At 47.1% G+C, this 14,076-nt stretch overlaps 2 protein-coding genes across 3 annotated transcripts; both read left to right on the top strand.

Moving 5' to 3' along the window:
• Positions 1-41: 41 nt before the first annotated feature.
• slc16a5a (solute carrier family 16 member 5a) lies at positions 42-8,644 on the top strand. 2 transcript variants are annotated; one of them, XM_003961118.3, is made up of 5 exons: positions 42-194; positions 1,244-1,764; positions 3,652-3,795; positions 4,239-5,078; positions 6,563-8,644. In XM_003961118.3, exons 2-5 carry the CDS (start codon positions 1,401-1,403, stop codon positions 6,820-6,822), a joined length of 1,608 nt encoding a protein of 535 aa, XP_003961167.3. In that variant the 5' UTR covers positions 42-194; positions 1,244-1,400; the 3' UTR covers positions 6,823-8,644. The 2 variants fall into 2 exon arrangements, with proteins under 2 accessions (XP_003961167.3, XP_011608500.2); XM_011610198.2 differs by lacking the exon at positions 42-194 and adding an exon at positions 236-596.
• Positions 8,645-9,220: 576 nt separating this feature from the next.
• tap2t (transporter associated with antigen processing, subunit type t, teleost specific) lies at positions 9,221-13,946 on the top strand. The gene is made up of 12 exons (XM_011610264.2): positions 9,221-9,463; positions 9,805-10,364; positions 10,478-10,592; positions 10,669-10,799; positions 11,091-11,296; positions 11,368-11,565; positions 11,701-11,829; positions 11,918-12,109; positions 12,184-12,357; positions 12,538-12,697; positions 12,814-12,947; positions 13,384-13,946. Exons 2-12 carry the CDS (start codon positions 9,812-9,814, stop codon positions 13,579-13,581), a joined length of 2,190 nt encoding a protein of 729 aa, XP_011608566.2. The 5' UTR covers positions 9,221-9,463; positions 9,805-9,811; the 3' UTR covers positions 13,582-13,946.
• Positions 13,947-14,076: the final 130 nt, after the last annotated feature.

Genomic DNA, 14,076 nt, shown 5'->3' with positions numbered 1-14,076 from the left:
GACTCGAGCACGTTGACGGCGCCCTCGGTTCGCCTTCAGGCTCCGCCCACAGGGGCGGGGAACACCGGGGCACCGTGAAAACCATCGGTTGCTCCTCGGGAGTCAGAGACCGGCCGGTGTGGCAGCAGTCATGGGCAAACCACCGGGAACGGGACCATCTGGCCCCGGAAGAATAACAGAACAGAAAGAAAAAGGTGATTTTGTTCAGTCTAAATCCATTCTGGAGGAGGGCGGTTACTTCTGTTTGCCTTCTGATGGACGGGCTGTTTGTGCATGTGGGCAACGGGAGGAACCGACTATTTAGGAAATGATTTCATTGGTTAAGTTATCAGTCGGTTAAAGTAATCTGATGCAGAGAGGCTGTGGTAGAGGTGGAGGTGCAAAGAAGTCAGCTTGTTGCTCGTTTGTTTTAGCTGTGTTTAAAGCCCATAAAATGTTTGCCTTGTCTCCTGTTGAGATGATTGCAACTTCCGGTTTCAGCTGTCAGACGTTGTTTTGTTTTCTAAAGGTTTTATTTAAGTTGGTTGTCGCTCTGATCACCTAAAAATGCGGGAGACCTTTGTACAGAGGTCTTTTAGTTCACCTGATTGTTGCAGGTATGTGTTCACTTAATTAATGAATCCATAATGATGCTTTAAGTGTCTGACCTGCAGCCTTAAAGGCAGTCAGATTGGTCAACTCAAGATCTGCAGGGGTTTTTTGTGTGTATGTACTCAGGGCACAGTTAGCAGGTGGCGGGTGTTAAAGTACTTTTCTCTATTTCTCTATTCTTATTTAACTTTGTTTAGGTCACCTGTGTGAGTCTAATGCCCTCTTTTGTGAAAAGTTGATCACAGGAGGTTCTGCCTGTTTCTACGGGCGGAGATCACCATAGTCTGAATGACACGGTGATGGAAACTACAGATAAAGACCAACAAGATTTTCTGCATGTGGCTGAGGCCTTAAAGTTGCAAACTGGTTCATTCCTGATGGGAAGACTGAGCTGAACCCACTTCCTTCCTCAGATGCTTCTGTTGAAAGAATGTTGCAGAGCTCAGACTTTTTTACTGATGTAGCATGAATGTATACTTTGGCTAATCCCAATCACATTTTTTTTAACTTCACCTTCATTTTATTTCTATGTCACTAAAAAAATGTGTTACACTCATTTTGGCAGTAACTTTTTCTGCTATTCTACTGTCGTTCTAATCTTAGGGGGTTGACAGACGTGGTTACCGGCTGAAACTATTAATTGTCTTTTCAGGTCTCGATGAGGAAACGGAGGAATCATAATTAGGAGCTCGGTTGATGTAACACAGCAGGTCGATAACCAAGCTTCTGGGAACGAGGACGATGGACACTATGTAAACAGAGTCTCGCAGCACATAATGGAAAGCTGCGCCTGAGCTGTGAAGCTGAAAATGACTCAGCAAAATGGAGTCGGTGGGACCAGTGACCGCCGCCTCAGCTCCGCAGCCTCTCCGGTTTGTGACCAGGTCAAAGCTATGGAGCATCAGAAGACTCCGGTGGGCGAGAGGGACGGCGAATGTGAGGACGACTGCCGCCGGGGCCAAAGCGGGACCTCCACGGGCGTAACGGACGCTGCTCCTGATGGGGGTTGGGGCTGGGTGGTGCTGTTGGCCACCATCATGGTCATGGCTTTGACCCTGGCGTTCCCCTCCTGTGTGGGAATCTTCTACACTGACCTGCAGAATGACTTCCATGCCGACAACAGCCAAACCTCCTGGGTGCCTTCTATCATGACATCAGCGCTTCACGCAGGAGGTAAAGCACTTTTCCCAGCACCTGAGAAGCTTGACCTTTCTCTGTTTCTTTTGTTTTTTTGTAATTAATCCACAGCTCCTATCATATTCCGCTCGTTACCTCCTGGGTTCTGGATGAAACTGGCAGCTTCCCGCTGTTGTTTGGGGGTGGGGGGGGTACTTTACCTCGCTGAAGATTTGGGTGTTTTTCAACGACTTGCTGTGTGGGTGTTGATTTAAAGTGGATTACTCCATGTGAACGCACGGCTCTTTCATTACCTACAAATCCTGCGTGCTTGAGTTCACAAGAAGAAGTGGCCAAATTTATACCTCACTGGGTTTCGCAGCTGCCGTGTAGCCAGAACACGCCGCTCCTGCAGACAACAAAAGGTATTTCCAGTTGTGCCTGAACTTAACCAGTTTGTTGGCAAAGCAGATTTACATTTATGGAAATGAACCACAACAAAAACAACTGCATTCCTCCCAGAATTAACGGGTGTGAATGCTCCACTGGTGTGAGTTGAGTCATTCTGGGGTTATTTAAGCCTTTGAGATGGAACCTGTAAGGGAGAAAATCCCCTATTTGCCCCCAGATGGTGCAGAACAAGGCTGTCTGTTATCAGGGACGTGTCCCGCCTTCCTGCATTGATTCAGGAAGAATTAGTGTCCGAATGTTCTTTAAAAGGCAATAATAGAATTCAGGTGAAAGGCTGGCTCATAGTTTCCCACACAATCACAATCTCTGCTGAATGTTTATCTTGGATGTCGAGTGTAAAGCAAATGTTCCACCCTTTATAACGGTATAAAAGTCCTGAGCACCAGGAGGGAGTTCACCAGGAAGTAATGGCTGTAAATGCTCTTACTGGGGGGAAGGGGGGGATGGGGGGACCTGCCAGTCTAAGGTGAGTCTGTTTACCTACCTCAGGTAAACAATATCATGTTACTTTTATCAGCCAGTTCAGTTCCCCTCTGTCCCACTCTAACCGCTCCATTTACCCTTTCTGTCACTGAAAATGATTGTACATTATGGTTCCAGAAAGAACATCCTATTTGTGGCCGCTGCTTCTCTTTTAGGTGGAAAAGAGAAGACAGACTCATCGCTTGTAATCATATTTCATAACCTGGACTTCTTTTTTTTTTCTCTACCACAAAGTCTTTCATGTAGCTGAGCCTCAGGTGATTGTGACCCTTGGGTGAGACTAGCCAGTCATGGCTTTGTATCATTCAATCCAGCTCCCTCTACATCTTGTTCTTGTTCTTCCTTTACTGTATTAAATCCTGCCGACTTCTACCCGGAATATGTAACAGGAATTCCTTCATCTTTCAAATTTTCCAGATGTGCCAGAAATGTGTCAATAATGTTGACGCTGATCCTCATTCCTCCTGTTTGAGGCGCGGCTCCCAGAGGGCTCCTGGTCGACCGCAAACTAAAACTAAATATAGTCTGCTGAAGAACCAGTCGAACTCTAATGCACTTTTAATTTGATCTGGTTTTATCATAAAACACTGAGGACCAATCGGTCCCAGACGCTGGTGTGTGCAGGTGACCTGTTAGCTAACGTAGCTCCAGGCACTATGTGGATCAGAACCTTGCAGTCATGTTGCACAACAGCAGGGAACCTTCAGCGGGTGTTAAATTTAACACCATCGACCTTTTAAAAAAATGCTGTGTGTGTGTGTGTGGGGGGGGGGGGGGGGGGGGGGGGGGTTACTGAGCAGCAACTTAAACATAAATACATGACAAAGCGGTGCTCATTTGTATTGAAACGTCTTTTGGAGGTGCTTTTCTAATAAATGATGCAACGTGAGTGCCAACGTTATTTTCAGGATTGAGAACACGACCTTGTGGAGGCCACAGCGAGCCGTTCTGCTCCGTGTGTGTAGTAAGAGTGTTCCACCTGTTCCACAGGTCCCTTCTGCAGCATGCTGGTGGAGAGACTCGGCTGCCGACAGACGGTCATGCTGGGCGGAGTCCTGAGCGGGCTCGGAATGACTGCCAGTTCGTTTACCCAGTCCATCGGCCAGCTCTTCCTCACCGCTGGGGTCATCACAGGTCAGCCACTGGACATTTGACCACTCTGTTTAGAGGGGAAATTGGCCAGTAAATAGACTGCGACCATTTGCTTATGAGTTTACAGAGACTCTGTCAAAATGAGGGTAAGTCTAAGATTTGGGATCGTCGCTGCAGGGCCACAGGGAAACCACTTTACTATAAAACCTGACTATCGGGACTGATTCCTTCGTCCCCATCAGCATAAAAGCTGAACAGAGAAAGTCAGGGCAGCCTCTCAGAGTTCCTCTGGAGGTTCCTGGTGAAAGGAGCAAACATCCACGTCCATGAAGTATAAAAGCCAAAATAAGAAACTCCTCTAATTGCTTATTTTCCTCTGATGTTGATATTGATTCACTGTGACTGAAGTAAACTAAATCGCTGCTCCTTTGGCGGTGGACTAAAGGACCCTGCTTCTGATGTTTGACCTTTGTTTGACCTTCCAGGTCTTGGATTCTGCTTCAGCTTCCAACCGGCCGTGACCATCCTCGGGCACTACTTTGTGCGGCGGCGGGCATTTGCCAACGCCATGTCGTCCATGGGCACCGCCCTGGGCCTGTGCGTTCTGCCGGTTCTGGGCAACTACCTCCACACGGAGCTCGGCTGGAGAGGCAGCTTCCTCGTGTTGGGCGCCGTCCTGCTGAACTGCTGCGTGTGCGGTGCAGTGATGAGACCCCTGCAGCTTTCCAAGCGCCGAGGTCAGCCGCTGATGGACCACGGACCCCATCTGCCCGAGGAAGAAAAGGGGCAGCGGGAAATGGGGCGACTGAGGAGAATCTGGAGGTTCCTGTTGGATTCCTTGAGCAAACACATGGCCTTTGATCAGTTCCGCAACAACGCCCGCTACCGCGTGTACGCCATAGGTCTCACCTGGATGATGCTGGGCTTTGTGGTGCCTTTGATATATCTGGTTCCTTATGCTACAGCAAATGGAATGGAGCAGACTCAGGCCGCCCTGCTTCTGTCCATCCTGGGTGTGGTCAACATCATCGTCCGCCCGCCGTTTGGAATCGTCTTCAGCATGCCCTGGTTCAAAGGACGCCATGTTTATGTGTTTGCTTCAGCTTTACTGGTCAACGGGCTCAGTAACAGTATCTGCTGCATTGGGTCCACTTTCAATGTGCTGGTGATATACGTGATAGTCTACGGGCTGTCCATGAGCGTGGTGGGGTCCTTGATGTTCACGGTCCTCATGAGTGTGGTGGAGATGAGCCGCTTCCCCTCCGCTCTGGGCCTGCTTGCCGTCATGGAGAGCGTCACGCTGCTCATTGGGCCTCCACTGGCAGGTAATTCAACCCCAAATCAGATGTTTTTGTGTCGTGTTTCCTGGAGTGAATGTCCTGGATGGTGCTGAAGTTCTGGGGGCAGGCGCAGCTCTTCTTTAAACGACACGCCACAGAGTCACAGTGGCGCCATGAAGTGCTGAATACACGCTTAAGCTTGAGGCACATCCCCGGTGCCCTCATGGCCGTCGCCCCAGGGCTGGAATGAGCTCCGATGGAGCTGGTGTCATTACGCAGGATTTGGTCACCCCACTGATATTAATGTCACACTTCAGTCACGTGTTCTGAGACGTCATCATTGATGCCTTTAGCGCCTCCTCCTGGAAGCCATTGAGCATTTGCACGGAAGAAACAAACCTGTAATATCAGAAACCTCACATATAATCAATTTTTTTTGCTTCCTTTGTGCATAATATAAAATTTCTCTGGTTTACTTTGACACGTGGGGCAAAAAAAAAAAACAGTCTCTGATTTATTTAAACGAATGTTCTTGTCATAAATGTACATCGTTGCCGATGGCAGCGTCTAACCCAGTGACAGGTGTGCAGTCACTGTTTATACAAAGAGGTGTGTGTGTGTGTGTGTGTGTGTGTGTGTGTGTGTGTGTGTGTGTGTGTGCACAAGGTCAACAAAGCTGTTTTTGGCACCATTTTTAATTTAATTTTATAATTAGTTAATTTCCTGCTTCCCTGAGCTTACAAAAACATTTGTGATGCAGTTATTTGACAACTGAGGGAAGGTAAATTCTAAGGGGGTGACTGAACATTCTGTGCCTTTAATCAAATCACTTGAAACTCAGATATTTTTTATCGGCGCTGGTTCACTGAAGTTCACACTGGAGACAGGAGAACGAAGCTTTTTTACTCGACTTTTGGTTATGAGACGCTGCTGTTGTTGCTAAGATGACTGGTAGAGATATACCGGAAAAACAAGGAAAACGTATTATTCATTTTAACACTAAATTATCTGAGGCATTGTGGCTGTTAAAATGGGCTCCGATGCTTGGGCAGGTTGCTGTTGAGCTGGTCTCTGGAGCCTCTGGAGCTGGTCTCTGGAGCCTCCTCCTGACAGGAAGAAAGTGAATCTGTTTCCTCACGATTGTTGAAGTTGAAGACATAAACAGACAGTTTTAATAGTTCATCATAACCTCTTGGTCGGTCAGAGTTTTGTTTTTACCCCTTTTATAACCATTTTAAATTTGATTTAACTGGACAATGCCAGATTACTGCCAGGTTACCAAAGCTGCTTAACATTCCTGAGGCAGAGTGATTAAAGAACCAACCCAAAACCAATCCAGATCTGATTAAAACCCCTCAGATCCAAATCGGATTAAGCGTCAGTTGGACCCGCCTGAAACGATGCCTTCAAACGGAGCCGTTTCCTGCATCTGACTGCTGGTTCGGAGCCGCTCTGGTCCCATCAGCTGCTTTAAAGGAGATAAAAGAGTAGATGAAAGACCAATGCTCACGATGATTTTGCTGTTGCAGGAGCGCTGGTTGACCGGACGGGCCAGTACTTCCACGTCTTCTTCGCCTGCACCGCGGTCGTTGTCTCGGCTGGCATTTTCCTCATCGTGTCTTTCAGCCTGCTGGATCGGAGGGCGTCGCAGCGTGGTGGAGGACCGGCGGAACCCCCCGGGAGGACTGGGGCCGACGTGGCTCCTGGTTGCCAGTACAAGAGCATCCCCACAGAGGGTGACAAAGAGAAGGCGTCTCCTCCCACAGCAGCGTGTTCCGCCACCATGTGAGCACGTCTCCGCTGCCTGTGCAGCTTGGTCACAGCGCACGTCCAGGGGCCCGTTTCAGAAAGCAGGTTTAGGGGAAAATCCCGACCCCAAAGTTTCTCCTGGTCTTAAGCTAAGACACGAGTGTCCCCTCCTGGAGGAGCCAGTTGATGTGGAAGCACAGGTCCACCATCAGGAGAAGATGAGCAGACCCTGACTGGCTGTTTTATCATCCCCTGATGAGCACCTGGTTGCCACCTTACTGGAATGGGAATAGGGACAGGGGGGCTCAGGATGGGGTGGTGGGGTAGTATGAATAGAAAACATTTTTGAAAATATATGATAATTTTATTAAATTCTAAAAAATAAGGGTTAAGGGTCTTTTCCCCCCTATCATTTGTGTTTATTTTTTCCTTCTTTTCTGCACATCTGCGATTCACTCCTTTTTCGCCTCCGCACTTGCCTGGGTAGCGTCACAGGCGTATCCTAGCAACGCTGACAGTCAATTCCATGAGTGCGGAGATCTCCATTCTCATAGCAACATGAATTTTCAAATATACGGAACAAATTCCAGCCACATATTTTCAACATGACTGGAGAGAAGTAGGAGGAGGGAGGCTTGTTTTCACCCGTTGCCATGGCGAACCATGTTATCTGCGCTCCATTTATAGAGCTTAGATCAGGGTACCTTTGACTCAGTTTATCGATGGAGCTCTTAACACCTGTCCTGAAACCAAAAACTCTCAAGTGTGACTCTGTTTGTTAAACCTGCTGTCAGAAAGGGGCCCCTGGTGGAAAAAAGGATCTGTACTCTTTAACCTGTTCATATCTGCCAAACATGAGCAGGTGTCTCAGACAATCAGACTTTTTTTATTGGAAATGCTGCTGAGCTTTTGTATCTTAGCTCACATTTTCACGCCAGTCCAGGTCCTGCTGTTGTATTAAGGCAGAATTAATCCCAATCATTATATGTTGCCTCAGTGGTTCAAAACCACCCACTTTATAGTCCCGTCCCTCATCAGTGGTGGGTTTTTTTTATGAAATGCAGAAGATGGAATGGGAAATGTTCCTCCCTGAGGAGCGGATTGTGGCCCTCGTGGGGTAACATCTATCAAATTTCCTCTTGTTGCAAAGCCGACAACAAACCTTGTGCCCAAAGAAAATGCTGTGAAGGCGGTTGTTACAACCGTTGTGGTATTTTATGCATTTAGAGTCACAAAAAGTGCCTCAGGAGGTGTGTTTCTGTAGTTAAAGTGTTGGTTTTGCATTGATTCCTGTAGGCTGGATGGAATGAATCCAAAATGAATGCAGCGGTTTTCAAGATTGAGCTTAAAACAACGTGTATTGATGCACTGAAGTTAACCCTCTTCTTGTCTTCTCTAGTAACACTTTATTTTTACGGTCTCAGTTTCAGCTGAATTCATTTAATTGAATTTAATTCCTCACTTGTTCACCTCTGTTTTAGTCCTATGCCTGATACCTGAGTTGCAAAATGATTACGTAGCCCTGTGCAGTTTAAGGCTTCTGAATGTGACCCTCTCCTCTAAAGAAGATGTGGGCCCTGGCTGGAACCAGACCTACTGTAGTGAGAGCTTCACCTCTGATGCACATTTGACTTTTTTTTTCTTTTTTTTGTCCACTCTTCTGCTAAAATTGTCACTGTTGCTTTAAAGAAATTGTATCACTATATTCTGCTTACAGATGGATGATTTGTGATTTTGGCAATATCATATAAATATTTATTTGTAGCATATAAATGATTTAAAACAAAATATACCCTGACGCTTCCATTAGGGTTATGAACTCATAATAAAACCTGTTTAAATGATAATTCATGGCACCTCATTTTGCTTCAACGCATCTTTTTGTTGACTTAACAATGAGAATTACACCAGACCGTTCAAATGTTAATTGTGAGTTCCGGATGGTTTAAGACAGTTGATGCCCAGTAACATATGAAATGGCGCCATCTGGTGGTGGGGTGGTAGAAATGGACAGTTCCGAAAACGTCACTTATTGCGCAATCAAAGGGCGACATGCGGTCCCACTCACATACCGCTCCGGGTTCTCGTTGTTTTAGCGACACCTACCTGTCTGTGGCTCACATGCATCTGTTTAAAGCGGCATGTGGGATTTTTCTGATGTAATTTCATGAACTTTTTGCCACGGCAGGCTACGCCCGGTCTAAACCAGCAGTATGTCACAGCCACAAAGTGGCACGTACCGATCTCAAAAATGTCACTACTAATTCACTATTGTACTTTTAACAGCTTGACTTGGGACAAAGGACTACTGGATACTGCCCCCTGCTGGAAGCACCGGGATGCATATTTACACCAAGAATACTTTATTATTCTTTTTACAATAACGTTCAATACAACAGTGGTATGAGAGAGTTGCCATATTTATTGTGGATTACTGCCCACATTGTAAAGACCAAAATGCTATGCTACGTGTAGAGTCATAGACAGGTACCGACGAGATCGGTCCGTACTAAGCGACACTTTAAACTGTAATCAAATGAGAGTTTATTAAGAAAGAGGGAAGAGGGAGCACTTTCTCTTTTAATACCAGGCGCGTTTTGGGCGCGTCATGGGGCGAGAAAGTGAAAGTGAAAGTGAGACGTCTCACTACACAGCAACCAGCTAGCTGTGGAAGACAATCGGTAAGTAAACCAAACTATTAATAACTCCAACTTTATAATAACTTAATAATAAACGCACCTCAAGTTCTTTTTACTTGTTAACGCAGAGCAAGCCAGCCAAATACAGGATTATGTCGACCCGAATAGTCATTTTAGTCGAGTGTGTCTTTACTAACCTACTTTACGACACAACGATAAGTTAGCATTTGTGATAGACTATTTAATGTCTGAATAGTAAGGGCTCATTTTAAACGGGTGCGCCAATGCTCCTAGAAAGTGGACATAAAATAGTTAATTATAATTCGTTTAATGTCAAAGTGGTGACAAACGCTGAACGTGTGCTTTGTCTCCCACTGTTACAGGACAATAATGTCGCTCCAGGATCGGTCCAACACCCACAGTGGAGGCCAAATGAAAGCCAAGGAAGTTGTTGTTTATGGAATATCCGTTTTGCTCTTTGACACCTTGCTGAGTTTAGCGTTTTTGACTGGCCTGGTTCTGCTGCAGTTCTCTGGCTGTGGTGGGCTGTCGGCCCAGTGGGCCTTTGCTGTGGTGAAATGGGCCTTTCTCCAAGGTTTCACCTGGTTCCTGACGGATGCGAATCACCTGGCTTTGCTCTCCAGGCTGGCGGCGCTCCTCTGTCTTCTTTCTCCTGTGCATGAAAGCGTGCAGCTCCTCGCGGCACCTCCCTCGGAACCGTACACGGGACCGTGGGCTGACCTGGGCAGGCTGCTCCTGGTCCCAGCAGTCTCATTAGTCTCCTGTGTAGTTTGGGAAATGGGCTTCTGCTCTAATGCGGGGGTGAAAACCAGCAGTAAACCTCTCGATTCCAGGCGTTTGCTGCTGAGGATGCTCAAGTATTTCAAACCCGACGCCCTTTACATCATCGCAGCGTTCACCTTCCTCATTTTAGCCGTCGTCTGTAAGTATTGAAAAGCCTCATTTCTTTTCAATACCACTGAGTTTTGTGAACGCCATGAGTAAAAAAAGAAAAATCAAATGCTGATGAATTGAATCGGCCTAATGTCCCACCAGGTGAAACGCTGATTCCGCTGTATCAGGGGAAGGTGATTGACATGCTGAAAGGCGAAGCGCTCCACTCCAGTTTCTACGGTTCCATTTGGCAGCTGACACTTGTCTGTTTGGGGAGGTAATGAGGCAGCCCTCAAACTGGAAACCAGTGCTCCTCACTGATGAGTGACCTTCGTGTTTTAATGTGTCTCCAGCACTCTCTTCTCTGGCCTGCGAGGAGGCACCTTCATGTGCACCCTGTCGCGGCTGAACAGCAGAATGAAGCATTTGCTGTTCGGCGCCCTCCTGCAGCAGGACGTGCACTTCTTTGAAAACAATGACGCAGGTGAAATGAAAATGCTTTAAAGAGACGGCGTGCCCGCTGAGGTAACAAGTTCATCCTAAAGATGGACCCAGGGTCGAGCTCAGAGGTCTCTGAACACTTGTGGTTTCTCATAGATTTTGTGCTTTACTTATTTTAAAAAAATCAGGTAAGTCTCATTATTGTAAAGACGTTTTAGCCACAATTAAGAAGAGGAAACCAGGAATACAGTTTTATTTTGTTTGTGTTGACGTGTGATATTAATCTAAGGTTAATGTGAGTGGAGAAGGAAAACCTCTTGTTTTCTCCCCTCAGGAAGTCTTTCCTCACGCCTGCAGAGCGATGTGGACAAGATGGGCCGCACGGTGGCGCTAAACGCCAACGCCATGGTCCGCAGCTCAGTCAGAACCTGCCTCATGTTAGGCGTGATGGTGCACCTGTCCTGGGAGCTCACCCTGCTCACCTGTATAGAGATCCCCTTAATGGCCCTCATGCAGAACAAGTACATTAAGCTGTCTACGGTGGGTGGAGATCACGTTTTTATCATGATTCAACAATATCAACCTTCTAAAAGGCTGTTGTCTTTGTGCAGATCGTTAAAAAACAGATCCAGGATGGCTGCGCGGAGACCGAAAGCCTGGCTCTGCAGACCATGAAGGGGATTCAAGTGGTTCGCAGTTTCAGGGCTGAGCAGCATGAAACGAGGAGGTACCGCGAGGCCCTGGCCCGGATGCAAACGCTGAGGAGACGCAAAGGACTCTACGGTTACGTTTATGGGTTGGGGTTAAAGGTAAGCTAACGGGAGATGTTGGTGAGGTGGTGGTTTGATTTATGACGCTTATTCCCACGCCTGGGACCAGTGTCCTCCTCTGTTGGTCTTTCTGCTGTTTCAAGTTTGAACTGAACCTCCGTTCTTTTCCATTAGATGCTAAATCTGGGGATAAAGATGCTCATGCTGCTCTACGCTCGCAGGCTCATCTCAACAGGGTACCTCAGCACCGGTGCTCTGCTCTCCTTTTTTCTCTACCAGAAACCCATCTTCCGAAGTTTATCCGTGAGCTGATTTCATAACTCTTGCTACTGGTTTCAACGCAATTGTTCAGAACCTTTTTGTTGCTGACGACTATTTGCTTTTATTCCAGGAGATTCTGTATAGTTTTGGGGACACCTTGTCCACTGTGGAAATCATCTCCACAGTATTTGGTTACCTTGACAGGAGGCCACAGTGTAAGGAGGAGGGAGACTTGGCTCCGGAGAAGCTGGAGGGAAGAATAGTTTTCCAGAATGTCACCTTCTCCTACCCGTCGGCTGCTACACATCAGAAAGCTCTGAAGGTAACTGTCTGAAAAAAGGTGACGTGGAGTTCATCTGGGCTGGATTCATTGCCCCGCTGACATGTTCTCTGCAGTCCGTTTCTATGGAAATCGCAGGAGGAAAGTTGACGGCGCTGGTGGGCCCGTCTGGCAGCGGGAAGACTTCCTGTCTCAGCCTTCTAAAGAGGCTGTATGAAGCCCAGGAGGGAGAGATCCTGCTGGATGGCAAACCACTGCACCATTACAAACGGAAGTACTTGCATCAAAAGGTAGGAAGTTAGGCTGCTGACGCTACAAATGTGCTCTTTTGGTGTGTAAAACCTCCACAAGCAGCTCCTAACCTGGACAAATTCTAATGCTTCCAACCAGAAAGTACATCTCCGCCATCAGGAAAGTGTCTTTTTATGCGCTCGGCTGATATTTATCCCCTTGTTTCCATTTCCTGTAAGCTGGCCTTGGTGTCCCAGGATCTGGAGTTGTTCTCTGGTTCACTGCGGTACAACATCGAGTACGGCCTGAAGGACTGCACCTTTGAGAAGGTGATTGATGCCGCGAAGAAGGCCAAGGCAGATGCTTTCCTCTCTGAACTGATGCACCAATACGACACAGGTACAAACAGCGCTCATCTCATCCCAACTGATTCATTGCTAGCTTACAGGAAACGTCCTGGCGATGTGGCGCTTCGGTGAAAACCACCCAAACGTGCAGTTTTCTTTCCTTTGCAGAGGTCAGAGGATGCGGCACCCTGTCCAGTGGACTGCGGCACAGCATCGCCCTAATCAGAGCTCTGGTTCGAGACCCGCAGGTCCTCATTCTGGATGAGACCACCAGCAAAGTGGATGCTAACGTGTGGCACGCTGTAAGCAAAAGACCAGGCTGGAATGTTACTGATCTCTAATGAATGGGGTTTCATCTTGATTTTCCATAGCAGAACTCTTGGCTTATAGACACATTTGTTCTGTAGCGGTAAGTTTAAACAGTTAAACATGGTACAGCCTGTTTCCCTGCAGGACATGTGCACAGGATAATTAAGGCTCGGCACACTGGGCCGTCACAGATGAACATAGGAACAAATACCTGATGTTGACTGCTCGTTAGCAGTGCTCTAAACTCTCAATGTCACTCGAAATGGGGATTCTCTGTTTTGGATGGTAATATTTAAATCTACCTAGGTCAGGGAATGTGCTTAGTTCAGTGCAAACGTCCTCTGTCCCTCTTTCCTGTCCAGCCACCTTTCTGCCTGCTGCTCTGAACGTCTCACCTCATCTGGGTTCTGCTGATCTTCCCTTGTTCAGGTGCTGCGGGAGGTTCTGTCTGGGGGCGGCACGGTTCTCCTGGTGGCTCATAACCTGAAGTCTGTGGAGACGGCAGATCGGATCATCTTCATTGAGAACGGAGAGGTGCTGGAGGAGGGGACTCACCCTCAACTCATGGCCAAGAGAGGCCGCTACCATCATTTCCACAACATTCATTTCCAACATTCTACAAAGTAGAACCTCCATCTGACACTGAAGTGGACTCCTGGAGCCTCGGCCACCAGGCTCTTTGTAGAACTTTTGGACAGAACGCTCATTTTGTCTCGTTTCTTCCTACGAGGTTCGTTTTTGAACCGGCTTTCTGATAAACTTTCCAGATTAAAATAACAACAACCTGAAGAACACTGAGAAAAACACACAGTCGTTGTACACCCGTGGTGCCCGGACCTCCTGGTGCCTGGTGGTGTTGCTGTTAGCCCACCTTTACCCTCCAGCACAACAGCGCGCGAAAGAAGAAAACCTTAAAAAACGAGGCAGTCGATTTCTTTCCTCCTTTTCTGTTGTGTGTGTAAGAAACCATTAAAGTTCATGTGTGCTCAGTTTTTAAGTGCTTCACCTTCAGTGGTTAAAAACAAGCATCAACACACGTTAAAGGTGAAGAAAAAGAGTATGTAATAATAAAAAAATCTAATAAATCTAAACTAAAAAGAATACAATAAAATTCAAATTACA

The sequence above is a fragment of the Takifugu rubripes genome, chromosome 1 (genome assembly GCF_901000725.2).
Source record: "Takifugu rubripes chromosome 1, fTakRub1.2, whole genome shotgun sequence".
In the NCBI taxonomy this organism is placed as follows: Eukaryota; Metazoa; Chordata; class Actinopteri; order Tetraodontiformes; family Tetraodontidae; genus Takifugu; species Takifugu rubripes.
The sequence above is the reverse complement of the archived record's forward strand: the minus strand, read 5'-3'. Positions and strand labels throughout refer to the sequence as shown.